This window comes from Clytia hemisphaerica, unplaced genomic scaffold, assembly GCF_902728285.1.
Source record: "Clytia hemisphaerica strain Z4C2 unplaced genomic scaffold, Clytia hemisphaerica genome assembly, whole genome shotgun sequence".
NCBI classification, from domain to species: Eukaryota; Metazoa; Cnidaria; class Hydrozoa; order Leptothecata; family Clytiidae; genus Clytia; species Clytia hemisphaerica.
The window spans coordinates 438,247-455,437 of NW_027104500.1; the positions used below are offsets into that span (position 1 = coordinate 438,247).

The 17,191-nt window shown below is 36.4% G+C and overlaps 1 protein-coding gene across 1 annotated transcript; it reads right to left on the reverse strand.

Moving 5' to 3' along the window:
* Positions 1–1,787: 1,787 nt before the first annotated feature.
* LOC136821755 (uncharacterized) lies at positions 1,788–7,439 on the reverse strand. Its single transcript, XM_067077966.1, has 10 exons — positions 7,153–7,439; positions 6,834–6,923; positions 5,606–5,802; positions 5,236–5,291; positions 4,837–4,987; positions 4,331–4,461; positions 3,640–3,737; positions 2,692–2,751; positions 2,440–2,519; positions 1,788–1,948 (listed from the first exon to the last, which is right to left on the reverse strand). Exons 1-10 carry the CDS (start codon positions 7,309–7,311, stop codon positions 1,864–1,866), a joined length of 1,107 nt encoding a protein of 368 aa, XP_066934067.1. The 5' UTR covers positions 7,312–7,439; the 3' UTR covers positions 1,788–1,863.
* Positions 7,440–17,191: the final 9,752 nt, after the last annotated feature.

Below are 17,191 nucleotides of genomic sequence, written 5' to 3' on the forward strand. Positions count from 1 at the left end.
TTGCGGAATTTTCGACAAAAATATTGAATTTCAAAGGAATTTTCGGTGACGGAATTTTGGTTCAATTTAAGACGGTTTGACGGAAATTGGAGAAAAAATTGACGGAATTGCGGAATCGGGTACCCCCTGAACCCCCCCCCCCTTTGAAGCGAGCTTCGTTGCCGCCTGTATTTCACAATTGGTATGAAAAATCCGACCATTCCGTCATAATTCTATTTCTTTGAATTATTTGGGTAAAAAGATCGATAGAGCTTAAACATTTCTCTTAATGTATAAAAAATTATTTTCAAATTTTTTTGTTTGTAATTTATTTTATCAACATTTTCAACTCTGAAATGCAGAATTTCAACTGCGTGTATACTTTTGAATCCCTTTTGTCACTCCAAAATTTTTTTTTATGACTTGAAAAATAGCTTCCCAAAGTTGAGAGCCTGTGTAATAAGAATATCGAAATTAGAATGTGACACTCTCTAAAATTATTAGACACTTTTAAGTCAAAATTTAGAAATATTAGTCGGAGTTTTGACAAGCTGACGATGATTTTGCCTCTGTTATCTGTGTTATGATATAGATAAAAGACTTGAGAAGAGTAACAACAGAGACTTTTGTTGAAGATTTGACGTTGTTAGTAAGGTATTCCCAAGTGGTATATCATCAAAATCTATTGTTTCATTTTATGCTTTTAACGAGGCGGCAACGAAGCTAGCAGCCCTTTCTACAAAAAGACAAAGGAGATGAATGTCCAGTCGTTTATATGTTCATGGCTATAAGAATACTATAAAAAAGAACATTAAAGATTTCGGACGGCCAAAATATTGAGAACGAGTTATATATAAAAGGCTTTGCGGGCTCTAAAACACCCGATTGTTTAGGAAAATGGGCAAAAAACTCAGAATTGGGTGAAAATAAGAACATGCTAAAAACATTTTAGGCTTGAAAATCAAAAATGGCGAATTTTAATAATAGTGCAGAACAATTGAGCTCAAACTACTCACTCAAAGGAATAATGCAAGCAATTAAAAATGGAAAATATGTATAGGGGCCCACTTTACTTTACCTTCATTATTACAGCGAGTAAGGATTTTTTAAAGTGGCTGAAGCCACTGATTTCCCTTTTTTGGGAACCGTGCAACAATATTTATTTACCCCTGCATCCGATAATATTTCATGATACATATTTCATCATCGAAAAGTACAACGAACTTGAAATGATAGATATTTTGATAATAATTCGAATAAAATTTTTATCGTTTTGATCCAGTAACCTGTTGACCACATAGATACTACTACAGACCATGATACTTAATGGTTAATAATAGTCAATGATTGATAAAAAATCAAATGATTTTCAAATTACATCTCATGATTTGAAAGTGTTTTTGAGCTTGAATACGACTGGTATTTTACAGTCCAGTATCTATTAGAGGGTTTCGTTTTACGCTTGATTACAGAATCAAAAATCTATTTTGAATGATATGTCATGATTGGAAAGTGAACTTGTTTTACTTTTTTGGTCTCATTTCTTACTATTGTTGCCATATTTTCCTATTTCCTCATTACATAAATCTTCAGGTAGGTCCATTCAGCATGTAGCTTATTATTTTTTTATGTTAACAGTTTAGTTTAGTCGTATGAATATATTTCACGAGAACCCAGGTTCGACCTCAGTACGGCTAAAAGGGCTAGAGAGTAGGTACATTTTCCAAACGAAGTATAGATAAAGGTATTTTACATGTTTTTTTTTGTTTTTAAATAAATATATTTTTTATAATTTTGGAGGGATTGATAGATTGATTTGGAGTTATGTGGATTTTGTTGCATTGTGGGTTTTATTGTTGCTGTTGACGGTGTGGTTATGATGAGTCATTCCCACCATTCTTGTGGAGTGAAATGATGGCCATTAGGATAGAATGCTCGTCTGAATGGTTTTCTCTCATCTCTGTGGACGCTAAAATGAGAATGAAAAGAACGAGTTTCATTTAATTGCCTCATCTAGTATGTCAATAATCCTTAAATTGCTTTCATGCTATTTCAGAACCACCTGTATTAATATAGCCGAGAGCTGGAACCGAATATCCTATGTAGGCTTCAAACATAAGTTTTCTTGGCCCGCGTGGTTTTCACACGAATTCCACTGTAGATAAAAAGTAACATTACCAACAAATTTTTAAAAACATGCCACGCAAGAAAAACAAAGAAAAACTTAGAATCAATCTGTTATCCGAACTTCAGCGCAAATATTATTGACTTCCCCTTGCCTAGGAGTGGTCGAGAATTCCTTTTTAGCCCTATATATCTCATTGGTTTTGAAAGTGTTTTAGTGTTCACTTTCCTCTCGAAATTATCAAATTTTATTGGTTAAAAGTATATCACGTGATTTTCCTGGGAAAAAAATATCTAGTGCAGAATCGGAGTCCAAATAAATATGTTCCTTCTTACATTTTTCCTTTGACGACAATTAGAGTATTTAATGCGTTATTTCCGTTTTTTGCCCGAACGTCTTGCGATTGCTTTTGGACCTGAAATGTAAAAGTAAATTCAAGCACTTTAACAAATAATAATAGGCAAAGTGAGGCGAGGTTTTTTTGTGGCGAATATAAATCCTTGGCAAGTCCAGCCTTGAGTCGAAAATTGGGGTAAAATGTGTAAAAAAAAATGTGTAAAAAATGAATAAAAGTTAACTTTACTTACCTGCAAGGGCCTTTTTTCATCCATCAACTTTACTGGAACATTTTTCTTTTTCTCATCGACCTAAAAAATGAAGTTTTTTCTAATTTGAAGTTGTGTAAAAATTGTGAGGTATGAAAAACAAAACAATAAAATCCTTGTAAGTGAGGCTGAGTTTTAAGCCTAAAAACGTTCTTATCATGTTCTTATTTTCGCTATTTTTTAGTATTTTTGTCCATTCTCCTAAGAAATTTAGTTTTTTAGAGTCCACGAAGCCTTAAAATGTTCTTAACTTGTTCTTAACATTTTGGCCATCGAAGTCTTATGTTCTTATAATGTTTGTTCTAATAAAAAAAATGTAAAGGGATAATCAGATTCTTTGAGAGTTTTCACCTGTAAAATTCTCTTCTACAGTGTTGAGTAAAAAGTAGTATTTTGGTAGTAGTTACGGCAATTGAAACAGTGATTCCTTACAAGGCTCATTAATTGTTTTCGTACTTAAGTGGAAAATAAGATACCTAACTGTAGTAATTAATTGAACATCTCAACATCTCGGCTTTTGAAAACTAACGAGAACATTTTTTCAAGGTATCACTAGAAAATCAGAGTTTATAGATGTGGGGGCGTACGGTATTTCGGAATTGCGGAAATCGAACCTTTTTTCTTCAGAATGTCGGAAATCGGAGAAAATTCTTTCGGTATTTTGGAATTCTTAAATTGTTTCGGTATCAGAAATCCATGAATTTTTGCTTCTAAATTTCGGTATTATAAAGTTTTTGTCACCCTTTTTCTGAATTCATACATGAAAAATCAAATTTGATGGAAAATTAGTCAAAACGAGGAAAAATACCCAACAAATCGGTATATCGGAATTGCAAGTATTTTTTTATGAAATTTCGGAAATTTTGGCTAAATTATTCGGTATTTCGGAAATCGCAAAGCCCGTACGCCCCCATAGATTACCTTCTTTACCTCTTCCAACTTCAACCACGGATGTTCCAATATTTCTTGAAGTGATGCTCTGCTTTTCGCATCTCTGTCTAAAAGTCTTCCAAGAAGGTTGATACATTCTATTCAAGAGGTAAGAGAATATAATGGTTATTTAGATATGTCTTCCCAACTAGCTACTCTGTACCAGAGTGTATCTCACGTTTATCGTCTCTAAGACAATGAATTTTGAAATTAGCCGTAGTTATCGGGTCTGTGTACAGACAACCAACTAGCCGGTGAATAAAATTGAGAAAAAAAAAGTCATAAAAAAAAGAAGATTTTTTAAAGACAATGGGAACTTCCAGAAATTATTTGCTCTTGGATTGAAAGTCTTTGTCAATCTTATCGTCTATTGAGAAGAAATCTTTGAGCTGTCTTTTCTTGTTTATACGCAGGCACGACGGAAGCTTTTTAATTCTGGTACGGCGAATTAGGAAATGTAAGCGATTTTACCGACGAAGAGGAAAATTTAGGTTTTTTCATAAAAATTACTTCTTTTTTTCTATCGGCAATACTCGAAAAAAGTTTGAATTTGACTAAAATAGCATAACAGTGGTCAAATTACCGGCCTTTTCAGGTGATTCCGATCGGTTAAATGCAGACGCAAATCCAGGGCAGGATATTTAAATTTTATAAGCTGATCTGCCTCTACTAAAATCGAATCGCAAATTACCTGGGGTTAGGTTTACATCCGCTGGAAGACGTTGTTTGAAAGTCTTCTTTTGAATCAAATTGTAGAGTAGTTGCCATGGCAACGGTGCGTAGGGTTGTTTGCCTGTCAACAATTTGAACAGGATGATTCCACTGGAAGGAGAAAAATAATACCATGCAATATAGTAACATCCATAAGATAGCAGGACCCTGTCGGTCAACAAGGAGAGTTTCTCCCAGAATCATGGCGTTCTAAACCTACAAGCTTAGCAAAATCGAATATGAAAGTCCAGTAATATCAATAGTGTAATTTAAAATAGTTTGTAATATGTATTCCAGGATTTTCAATATTGAAATCCTCTTTTAGGCGAGACAAATTTAATTTGTTGTTCTACGGGCAGATCGTTAGGCAGTCGGTCGGTATACTAGACAAAATCTCATTTTATTTTTCAGAATGAGTGCTATGATAAGTGTTTTACTTGCATAAACTTAGCGTACTTATGAAAAGACGAACTTTGGACAACTTACACACTCCAGCTATCTGCCTTGTAACCATCATACGCTTGGCCTTTATCGAGGTAGCCGAGTACGACTTCGGGGGCCATGTACGAAGGTGTGCCGATAAATGTGTCTAGGAGACCATCGGGATAGTGATCGGGAAATTCGGCCGATCCGAAATCTAAAACGTATAGAAACGGAATATGTGAATGCTTGTGGTGAAAATTGTGTAAACGACGTAATTGGCCATTCCAGAAAAAAATTAACCCTTCAGATCATATTTTTCATTCGTGGAAAAGCCAAAAATTCTGTGAAAGCTTGAAATTCTTAACATACGGAGGTGTTTTTAATATGGAATAGCTCATTCGATGGATCGATAGATAACCAAAATTTCGAACAGAATGTAGTTAAGTTTTTAAAGATTTTTACCTGCAAGCTTTACAACTCCATATCGGTCAACTAAGACGTTCTCAAATTTGAGATCGCTAAAATAGAATCGGGAAAGAAAATGATATTTAAAATTACTGTAATCGTAGGCTTGTGCTGTTTGAAGTCTTAGAACATATTTCATATAACTATACCTATAACTCACAATTGTCTGGATAGACAAGGTAAGTCAAAATACCATTGGATAAAGTATTTTAATAGGACCGATTGGTGTAACTACTGCGCGAATTCGTTTTATGTTTAAATCACTTATACTACGTAAAAAATACAAAATACTTTTGAGCGAGTACAGCTGAATTTTTGTACTGACGGAAGTTATTTGATGAACTCTGCTAACTATAAAGTAACTCACCGATGAGCGATGCCATGATCATGGCAATATTTGACTCCTGTTGCAATACTCCTGAAGTATTCTTTAGCTTTGGATTCACTAAGATATGGAGAATCTTTGTAAACGGTTTCCAAATGATTGGTCAAATCGCCACCATGACAGAATTCCATGATAAGATAGGTATTTTCGATACCATTGAATTTGCCGTAAATTTCGACCTATGTATAAAAGTATAGATTTATCATTAATGAAAAAGGCTCGACTCAGCTTCCAGGGTAACCTATTTATTTATCCAGGCCTAGCACGTGTGCAGTAGCTTAAATTTCACTAGGCTTGTAAAATAAGAACGCCATGATGATGGGAGTTACTCTCCTTGCTGATCGACAGGGTCCTGCTGAGCTTCGAAAAATGGACTCTACTCGGCACATAAATTTGCGAATGGGGATTAATTTCATTATATAACTAATCTCAAAGAAATTGCCATCTTCCCAAATTTCCAAAAAAGAGAGCTATTTTTATTTTGGTTATTTTGAACTCATGGTGGTGAAAAAGGTACACGTTTTTTTATAAGAATATCCAAAATTTTTGAAGCCTAAGGATTCTCCTAACTTTTTGAGTTTTGAGCCTAAAAATGTTCTCAGGATGTTCTTAGCTTCACCATTTTGTGAGTATTTTTGTGCAATTTCCTAAGAAATCAAGCTTTTTAGAGCGAGCCCACGAAGCCTTAAAATGTTTTTAACTTTTTCTTAATAATTTGGCCATCGAAGCCGTTCTTATATAGTTTGTTCTTATAAAAAAACGTGTATATCCGTTGCATAAGTAAACCCCAACCTGCAATCACCCTCGAAATATATTGAGATTTTAGTGTATTTTAACGTTTTTCAGAAATTAAAGTTCGGGCGAGAATTGCTATTTTAGCACTTCCACTTTCTTCCATTGAATATTTCGATTTTAGAGGGGTTTGGTGGCTTCTAGGCTATATTCCAAGCCTCATTCGAGCAAATTTGAGCTTTTAAATCCTGAGATCCTAAGGTCGTAAGTCTTAAGTCTCATGTTAAAACTCAGAGTTAAAACTAATGCGCTTAAAAATCAATCGTGGTGTTCAAAATTACACCGGGAACTCCCCTTTATCTCAAATATTTAGTGTATGATTGTGGTTTCCACTACAGAAACATTATGATAAACGTACTGAAGCTTAACCTTCAAAACATAAAAAAATGATAATATGTAATATAAAGGCTATACTTACAATATTTGCAGAGCCTTTAGCTCTTCTCATTGCCTTGAATTCGTTTGAAATCTCGGCTTCGTTTCGTTTGGGCATTATCTTAATAGCCACCTTAAAAAAAGACGAAGTAAGTTATCCATAGAAACTAAAGATCCTCACGCTAATGATGTTTTTTTCTAATTACAGCACAAATAAATAATCTGTAAAATAATAAATAGTCAATAAAAATATTTTTAAGAGGAGTAAAAATCTTAAAAAATTCTTACTTGGTAAGAATTTAATTCTGCAAGTAACGCAAAATCATTTATTAGAAAAACTGTATGAAAAGATTTAAACTTACTTTGTTGGTACCCTTGACGCGCAACTTTGCAGCGAGGGCGTCGCCCGGAACGTTCAACTTGGCATATGTTGCCAGTCTCACTTTGCCGTTAGCACCCTCGCCTAAGCTGCGCCCCAAGGAGAAACCTTTGTATAAACACTCTAATTCTTGAGTGTTCATTGTCTTTATAATTCAACAATATTATAACTTTGCTAAATAATACAATAACTTCGATGACTGTAACTGTTGCAATAACTTTTTACAGGCCAAATACGATTCCTCTGACTTAGCCAGAGGTGGGTCGGAAGTCGATAAAGATTTTCTTTTGTTAACTTCTTTTATAACTTTTTTTTTGATTTATTTTTTATTTGACGTCACATATTAAATCCAAAATTGACGTCAATTCTTCTATTTCTATTTCTATTTGGTTGAGTTGCAGGAGACTTTGAGGCCTATTTTCGCAACTATAGACGCTCTCAGCCAGAAAGCGCCCCAGACGCCCCCCGTCAGCACCTTGGACTGACTACCCAATTTCCCCTCACATGGCATGGGTTGACCGGGGCGAAGGTTCATTCACTTGCCAAGTAAACCGCTGCGAGTGGGAATCGAACCTCAGTCGCCTGTGCAGCAACCAAGGTCAATGACCACTATACCTTCCTGGGAAGTGATTTTCGTAATAGGGCAAACAGTTTCTACGGACAAGGATGAAATTGCCAAAGGGGAGGAAAAGTTCAATTTTGAAAATCACAAGAGCGGTAAAATTGAATTTCAAAATTTTTCCCCGCAATAAATTTTTTAAAAGCCCATTCCGGAAAACTATTTTTCGCCAAATATGGAATTGCGAATTTACTTATTTGCGAAAAAGTTTTCCCAGGAAGGTGTGGTATAAAGATAATATTTAACATGAGCGAAGGCTTTTATTCTGCATATATTTGATGAATTAATCAAACCTGTTGGACAAAATGAATTCAAAAACAATTTTGCTAAATTTTGTGCACTTTAAATTCCTTGAGTGTATCCTTGGGTGGTTTATTTTCATTTTTGGACCTACCTTGGAGGTCCTATACAATGTCCGTCTTCCGTTGCTTTGCCAGTCCGTTCGTCTGTTACCAGCTTTCCTCGGCATTGGCGTATTAAAGTCTGTCTCGAAATAATTTGCAGCTGGAGACAAAAATGGCTGTAAGTTTTTATAGAATTCGAATCAAATTGCGATTTTGTGCTCGTTAAAATAATATTCGTGAGTGGAATATTATGAAGTAAAAAATTTGAGAAAAAAAAGGAAAATGAAAAACTAGTTATTTCTGTTTTTTTTATACAATGATGCAAGACGGCAATACCCAAAATGTGACAGCACCCGGTATTCGAGAAAAATTATAGGACAGATTTTGGCCGGAAAATGCCTAACAATAGGGTTTTTTGGACTTTGTGCAAAATTGCTTCATTAGTTTTCTTCAATTTTGGCAAAAGCTAGAGCAAAGGTTTTCTTAAAAGTGACTGAAGCCGTTTTTTTGCCGCAAAAATCGGTTTTCCTCCTTTGGGGTGATTCCCTTTTGTCATTTTTACCTACCCCGATGGGGTGGAGGTCCTATGAATTATGAATTATAAATTCAGGACCTTAGAATATCATGATATTTAAAAGAGAGTTTTTACAAGCTCTTATTCGATTTGGTTGGTCGTTAACCATAAAACAAACAGTTACTTTTTCCAAAAAACGCATCATTTCTATTACTTCAAATAACCAATTATTAAAGTATGTTGTAAAAACTCCATCTGCACTCTCATGATATTTCCCCCGCGGTTTTAGGTTTCTAAAGTGGCTTGAATGAAAATTCATGATATGCACCATTGCAATGTCTTCTGAGATTACATGACGGACCCAATGGGTGATTGGTTGCAAGTGACGTAAAATCAATCAATACGTCACTTTCAACCAATCAGCTATTGGGTCCGTGATGTAATCTCAGAAGATTCTAATTATGAAGAGATACATTAATTTTTATTTTGAATGAATTAAAAGATATTCTATGACTTCATCGTGGTCTCTCGCCTGAAAAGAAAACTAAACCTATAAATTGATTAGTGGTTTTAGCAACCTCATTAAACGAATTTATTATTGTTCTTTTGGCGCTTCATAGCCACGTGATATTAGGCTTTAAAAAGGGAGGCTCTGCGAAACCATTCACAGGTTGAAAGATCACTGATGAACACCCTCCCGCCTACTTCAGGAGCTATTATCTTATTGCAGTCTATCTATTTATAAGAGACTTTTCTTGTGCCTGCTCAAGCGCTATAATATTGATACTTTAAATACTACACATAGAGTATTAATGTACTAGTCATAATTTTCATTAAAGTGCCACCGCAGAAGAACGATCAAATAAGTTGTTGAATTTGGAAAGAAATGTTACTGATAGCCACTAACGTGATAAGAAGAGATGAAAGTAAAATGATAAATAAAATTATTTTCGCTTGAGTTTACAAATTAGGGATCAGGTCGGGTTAGCGTGGTACATGGGTATAACCCGGACAGTGAAAGCGACTGTCCCGCTTCGCGCCCAACAACAATTTTACAGACCAAAAAATTTTCCGTCACCTTCGACTGTCCCGCGTCGCACCCAAAACGACGATTTTCGACTGTCCCGCTTCATACCCAAGACGGCGATTGTCGACTGTCCCGCTTCGTACCCAAATTGGAATTATGCCACACCCTTCCACTGTCCCGTTTCGTACCCAAATCGGAATTACGCCACACCCTTCCACTGTCCCGCTTCGTACCCAAACTGGAATTATACCACACCCTTCCACTGTCCCGCTTTGTACCCAAACAAGAATTGTGCCACACCCTTCCACTGTCCCGCTTCGTACCCAAACTGGAATTATGCCACACCCTTCCACTGTCCCGCTTCGTACCCAAACAAGAATTGTGCCACACCTTTCCACTGTCCCGCTTCGTACCCAAAGTGGAATTATGCCACACCCTTCCACTGTCCCGTTTTGTACCAAAATCGGAATTACGTCACACCCTTCCACTGTCCCGCTTCGTACCCAAATTGGAATTACGCCACACCCTTCCACTGTCCTGCTTCGCACCCAAATTTGAATTGTGCCACACCCTTCCACTGTCCCGCTTCGTACCCAAACAAAAATTGTGCCACACCCTTCCACTGTCCCGCTTCGTACCCAAACTGGAATTATACCACACCCTTCCACTGTCCCGCTTCGTACCCAAACAAGAATTGTGCCACACCCTTCCACTGTCCCGCTTCGTACCCAAAGTGGAATTATGCCACACCCTTCCACTGTCCCGCTTCGTACCCAAACAAGAATTGTGCCACACCCTTCCACTGTCCCGCTTCGTACCCAAACAAGAATTGTGCCACACCCTTCCACTGTCCCGCTTCGTACCCAAATACAACGCTTGTCGACTGTCCCGCTTCGTACCCAAATTGGAATTAGGCCACACCCTTCCACTGTCCCGCTTCGTACCCAAAGCGGGTGCCACACCCTTCCACTGTCCCGCTTCGTACCCAAAGCGGGTGCCACACCTTTCCATTGTCCCGCTTTGTACCCAAAGTGGGATTGTGCCACACCCCTCCACTGTCCCGCTTCGTGGCCGAATTAGAATTGGGCTACACCCTTCCATTGTCCTGGTTCGTACCCAATCTTGAATCATCATTATTTTCATGAACATATAAACGACTGGACGTCTATCTTCCATTGTGTCTTTGAAGCGACTTTCGTTGCCGTCTGTATTTCAAAATTGGTATAAAAAATCTGACAATATTCCGTCACAATTTCATTTCTTGGAATTACTTAGGTAAAAGGATTCATAGAGCTTGAACATTAATCATGATTCACAAAAGAATTATTCTAAATGTTTTAGTAAGTTTGCAATATATTATATCAACATTTGTCAACGCAGAAATGCAGAATTTCAACACGTGTTTACTTTTGAATCACTTTTGTCACTCCAATAATCTTTTTTGTGACATGAAAAACATAGTATGCCAAAGTTGAGAGCCTGTGTCACAAGATTATCATTATTTGAATCCCATACTCTCTATAATTATTCCATACTTTTGAGTCCAAATTTAAGAATATTAGTCGCAATTTTGACAAGCTGGTGATGATTTTGCCTCGGTTATCTTTGTCATGATATAGATAAAAGACTTGAGAAAAGTAGAACAACAGAGACTTTTGTCGAAGTTTTGACGTTGTTAGCAAGTTATTCCCAACAGGTATATCATCAAAATTTATTGTCTCATTTTATGACTTTAACGAGGCGGCAACGAAGCTAGCAGTGTTATCTTCAAAAATACAAAGGAGATGGATGTCCAGTAATTTATATGTTCATGTTATTTTAAAGAATACGGTTTCTGATGTTTCTTGACGTTTTGAATTTTGATGCTCACACAGCTTTTTGAGATGGTTTGTTTCAGAGAGAAACAAACTATAACGTCTGAGCATATCTAAACTTTGTATAGTGGAGTCTGTTTAAGTCGAATCTCTGTAACTTGAATGTCTCTTAACCTTTCTTCATAACTCGAAATTTCCTTTGCTCGAACAAATTTGTGTTCCCCGCGCATGATCGAGTGATAGGGACTCCACTGTATATCGAAAAAATAGTTGCATATGACATGGAGGTATAAAGAAAAACAGGAGTTGAATATGTCGGTAATTGGTTGTTAAAGTCTTTTTTATTTCTTTTATAAAATGTATCAAAAGAAATTCTAAGCTCACCCGATGAAATAAGACTTTTTAGTAGAACTCAAGTTTGCTCTGAACATTCTAATTATCAGTATGAAGATTCTAGCCTTTTAATATACGAAAATTAAATAAAACTTCGTCCACGCGAAACAAGTTTCTGTTCCATTTCGTTATCCGTTCAATTTTGTTTTGAAAAGATATTTTCTCAAGCCAGAAAATGAAAAGTCCTTTATAAGCACACACGATTTCAGACTCAATTTGTAGACATAAAGTCGCTGGAGAATTTTGGAGGAAAGTATCAAGCAATAGAGTTCACCTTAAAGAAAACATTGATCAAAAAATCTTATCATTTGATGAAGGATTGCCAAGTTTACAGGTCTTTTTTTAGTCCAAATATTTTCTTACTCTGATGTCTGAAACAATGAATATCGTCTCATTTAATTTCTAAAGCTTAAATGAGCCAATAAGATTTCACCTATGGATAAAAGAGCTCATTAAAGATATGAGCATGCATACATCGTAACTTTTTTAATCGTAGGGCGAGCTTGGTTACAATAGTATACTTCTCCTGTTTCTTTATACCTCCATGCATAGGAGTAATCTTTTTGAAAAACGAAAGTTACCATTGCATTGAGGATAATCTAACGTCATTTAGTTGAGGTATTTCGAATTTTAACACATTCGCTGCCAAATACGAGTATACTCGTATGCTTAAGCTTGGTACTCACTTGTGCAAAAAATCGCATTTAAGTGCGTCTAAGTGCGCTTAAGTGCGTTGAACACATTTTTGCTTTCTAGTGAGTACGTTTGCTAAACGAAATTAAGCGCATTTAGACACACATATACGCCCATGAACGCGCCTTGATTTTGCTAGGCGCGCTTAAACGCGAATATAAAATAGTTTCAGCGTTTAAGTGCGCCTAACTGATGAACGCACTTAGGCGCACTTAGACGCACTTAAACACGATTTTTTGCACAAGTGAGTACTGGGCTTTAAGAGCCTTTGATAAGATAACTTTGATATAAAAACTTATGCTTTTCTTTCGGATTTTTTTAATCAAAGTGAAATTCTACGTCGATTGGTATAAAATTGCAATTTTAAGGCATTTAAAGCATAATGGAGGCCACAACCCGACTGAGACTTTCGATAAAATTAAAAGAGGACAAATTTTCAATTTCTCAAAAGGTTTAGAATAGCTCTGCGCTCCACCGCAGAGACTTGAAAAACGCACAAAATAACTGCTAACAGTTAACAAAACGTACTCCCGCGGTTTTTTTTACACACGAAGAAGGCTACTGAGGCGGATATGAGTAAATATGCAAAGAGTAAAACGTGCGCAACGCACTCAGTTAAACTTCAGTAGCTTCAAATTATTCAAAGGCCAAATTTTAGCAAATCAAACAAAAAAGCTAGTGCCCAGATCCCAAAAATCTTTTTTTATAAGAATGAAAAAACTCCAGATATTCACCCAAGGAACAAGTGTGCCAAATTTCAGCCAAGTCTGATCGTTTTTGAAGTCTCAAGGCTGCGCTAAGGTTTTTTCTCAGAGAAAGGAGTTTCCCAGTTTTTAGCTCAACTGAAGTTGAGAATTAATATGACACTTAAGATATCTTCATTTATGACCCAGGATCAATTTGCTTACAATTTTCTTTGAGGAGACCCTGCTACTTCCGTGTTCCATTCAGTTCATAGATAGGTGAATCAGCTAGTCGTAAACTCCGTCAAAAAACCCCATCAATGTCAGTTGATTATCACCCTGGTGTGTAAGCTGGCTTGTTTTGAATTTTGAGGTTGATATTTTTTCCCCATCATCTTTGATCACGTGATCAAAATCCACGTCAGAGAATGGTCAATAAAATCGGGGAACTCACTGCGCACTCATTTGGAAGGGCAATGTAACGTTACCCAGCTAAATTAATGTAGATTACTGTAAAAAAAACTGAATTCATAATTCTGCCTGATCAGATCAATCGTCAAAAATATTAGTGCCATTATAATAAGAAGTGGAAATTCTAGTTTAGATTTCTAAAATGGTTCTGTGCTATCTCCAACACTAAAATTAGTGGGCTGAAATTTGATAAGTAATTATTTTAACTGTTTGCATAGCCCTTCGACTTAAAGTTCGAGCATCTTCTCACTTTTATACTAGGGTAAGCATTTATTTTTCTCTGGAGGGTCTGTCTGGTTGGTATTTTACAGACCAGAATGTAAACTTGACTGAAATCATGTTTTGACTGGTTCACTTTTTTCCGCTAAAGGGTGATTTGTCGAAGAAAAGAGATAACAGTAACAAAATATATTCGTTCCGGTGAGTATTTGGCACTTTGCAGAACGATCTGTGAAATACACGTTCATCGCCTGCTGGAACTCAGGAAATACTGGAGCTTTTGACTTGAAATTCTTCCTAGTCGTAAATATTGACCATCTAAGACAGTGTGCAAAATTTTACAGATCGGTCCGTATCCTACCTGAAATACTCACTCTCAGCACCAACACCAACACCACTACGAAGTACGTGAAATTAAGTATCACCGACGACTTGACAAAAATGGAGAGGGAACAAATCAAAGAGTGGAAAAAGAGAGCAGACGAGATGAATAAAGCCAGATCGAATGACGATTTTAAATGGAGGGTACGAGGAAGCCCTCGTGAAAAATTATATTTTAAAAAGATTTTTTGTACAAGAACGGTTTAGAGGCCCTTGTGCCTCAACTGTAATCACCTTACAAATTGTAAAGTAGCGTTGACTTTTATTAGCCTTTGTTGCTACCTGTTCGTCAACTTGAAATAAACTATTAAGGGCTACATACACTACACAATATATTGTCAGGCAATATATTGATGATATATTGCTGAATGTCGACAATATATTGAAAAGGTGTCGGCAATATATTGTCAGCTCGATTTGCAATATTCCAACAATAAAGGGGGATTGTTTACAGAAAGAAAATTCCTTTTTATAATAGAGTACCAGTTGTTTACTTCGTACATTACGGTCCGCAAACCATATTGTCGAATATTGTTCGTCAATATATTGTGTAGTCTAAGTAGCCCTTACATAATCGTCTGATTTTGCTGAAATTTGACCGCAAATGTGTACTATCAATACCTAACACTTGTCAAAATAATAAGTCAATAACATTTACTAATCAGTCATTGCAGTATCCTAGGGCTGATTTAAGCAAAAAAGGCATATTTGGGCCGTTCTGTAATATACACGATGCCAACAGGTGGCAAAAAATTGATCTTTTGCCCAGAAAAAACATGTCATTTGGAACTACCTTACAAAATTCGAGCAAAAAAATTAAATGAAACAAGACGGCACCACATAGTGACCATGGTCTTAATTTAGACGATGGTCAGTATGTGACATCTGGGTTTTGGAAGCCAATGCTCTCGCACATTAGGGAGAAGACACTACATTGACTTTTTTTGACGTCAAAAAAGTCAAGGTAGCGCCTTCAACCGTTTGTATTGTTTAGACCTGACGAAGACCTGCACCAAGCAGGTCGAAATATTGTTTACACGAAAAATATATACAGAAAGACCATTAAAATATTATTTAAATTATAATCTACATTCGTATCAAAAGTATGACACTAAAGGCAATAAATGAAACAAGTTAGAGAATATTTTCGGTATTTTCAAGAATGATGACGTCATCAGGTGACAATGGCAATCAATGATGGTAGAATTTTTACCAAAGATGCCAACAACCTCGTTCCCTGCGTATTATCGGCTTTTTGATGCTTACTGATGGCGCGGTGCTAGATAATAATCAATCAGCAACGTAAATCAGTAACGTAAATAAAGGATGGAATACACCGGGACGAGGTTGAGATGCCAATTCATATTTCGTGCACACTTACAAGATTTAAAGTCAATAGACCTTTTCATAAATTACGTTACGAACATCACTTGCCTCGTATTCCTCGTATTTCCATGATGATCATATTCCTTGAGACATTAAATGATTTTTTTATGAATAGAAAGTAGTTGTAATAAAATCCGCTGGGCAATAAATTCAAAACGAGGCAAGAGATGTTTGTGACGTAATTTATGAAAAGATCTATTGGATAAATATTTCAAAAGTTATCAAAAAATCCATAGATGCTCGAAAGGTTAAAACAATGAAAGCAATGTGTTTTTGACGACGGATTGAATTTAGCGTTTTCTTTGTTTTCGAGTGGTATATTTTTTTTAATATAGCAAAAAAATTTCACTTTCATCCTGGAATTTGTATAAAAACAAGACGAGCCAACTAAGGCCGCACAATTTAGGTAGGATTTAGCAGCTTCAAATCCTACGTAAGATATTCGCTTTTAGCCCTTCGGGATTTTACTTCATTTAGTTGAAGGCTTCAACTTTGATTTCTGTCAATAAAAAGGCTTTTTTATAAGAATCCACTTTATAAGACTGTCCATGATAAAAATGGCCAAAAAATTAAGAATAATGCTAAGAATATCACCATCATGGAATTTTGCTACTCAAGCTAAGAATGCCATTTTTAGAGCATTTTCAATTAAAAATTGTCAATTACCCTCAAGTAAGGCTAACTCCTTTCACAAAAATGCCATTTTATTCTTTAGACGTCTGTACTAAATGTTAAATCTAGTCTGAAGTAGGATCCCAACCTAAGAATGCTGTAAGAATATTTTAGGATGATTCTCCTAAAAAAAAATAAGAATATCCATGACGAAATGGATTTACACCATTTTTATAAAAAAAGCGTGTAACCTATTTGCACATTGACTTTTCTTGGCGTTGAGAAAAGGCCAAATAGTTGACAGGATGTGTTTCGACTATCAGAGGAAGGTCTTGTGATTTGAAAATAACTTACTCTATCAAAGCAGGATTCTTCGGCTACGAAACCCATTAAATTACAAGCTCAAAAAGCTAGACACGAGACTCCTGGATGGGAAATGAAGCCACTTATTTCCCTTTCTATACGCTTGACCCGTGTGGTTTTCATTTTTTTTTATTCAATTGATACGAAGCGGGACAGTGAAAGGGTGTGGCTTAATTCCAGTTTGGGTACGAAGCGGGACAGTGGAAGGGTGTGGCACAATTTTTGTTTAGGTACGAAGCGGGACAGTGGAAGGGTGTGGCACAATTCCAATTTGGGTACGAAGCAGGACAGTGGAAGGGTGTGGCGTAATTCCAATTTGGGTACGAAGCGGGACAGTGGAAGGGTGTGGCGTAATTCCGATTTGGGTACAAAACGGGACAGTGGAAGGGTGTGGCATAATTCCACTTTGGGTACGAAGCGGGACAGTGGAAGGGTGTGGCACAATTCTTGTTTGGGTACGAAGCGGGACAGTGGAAGGGTGTGGCATAATTCCAGTTTGGGTA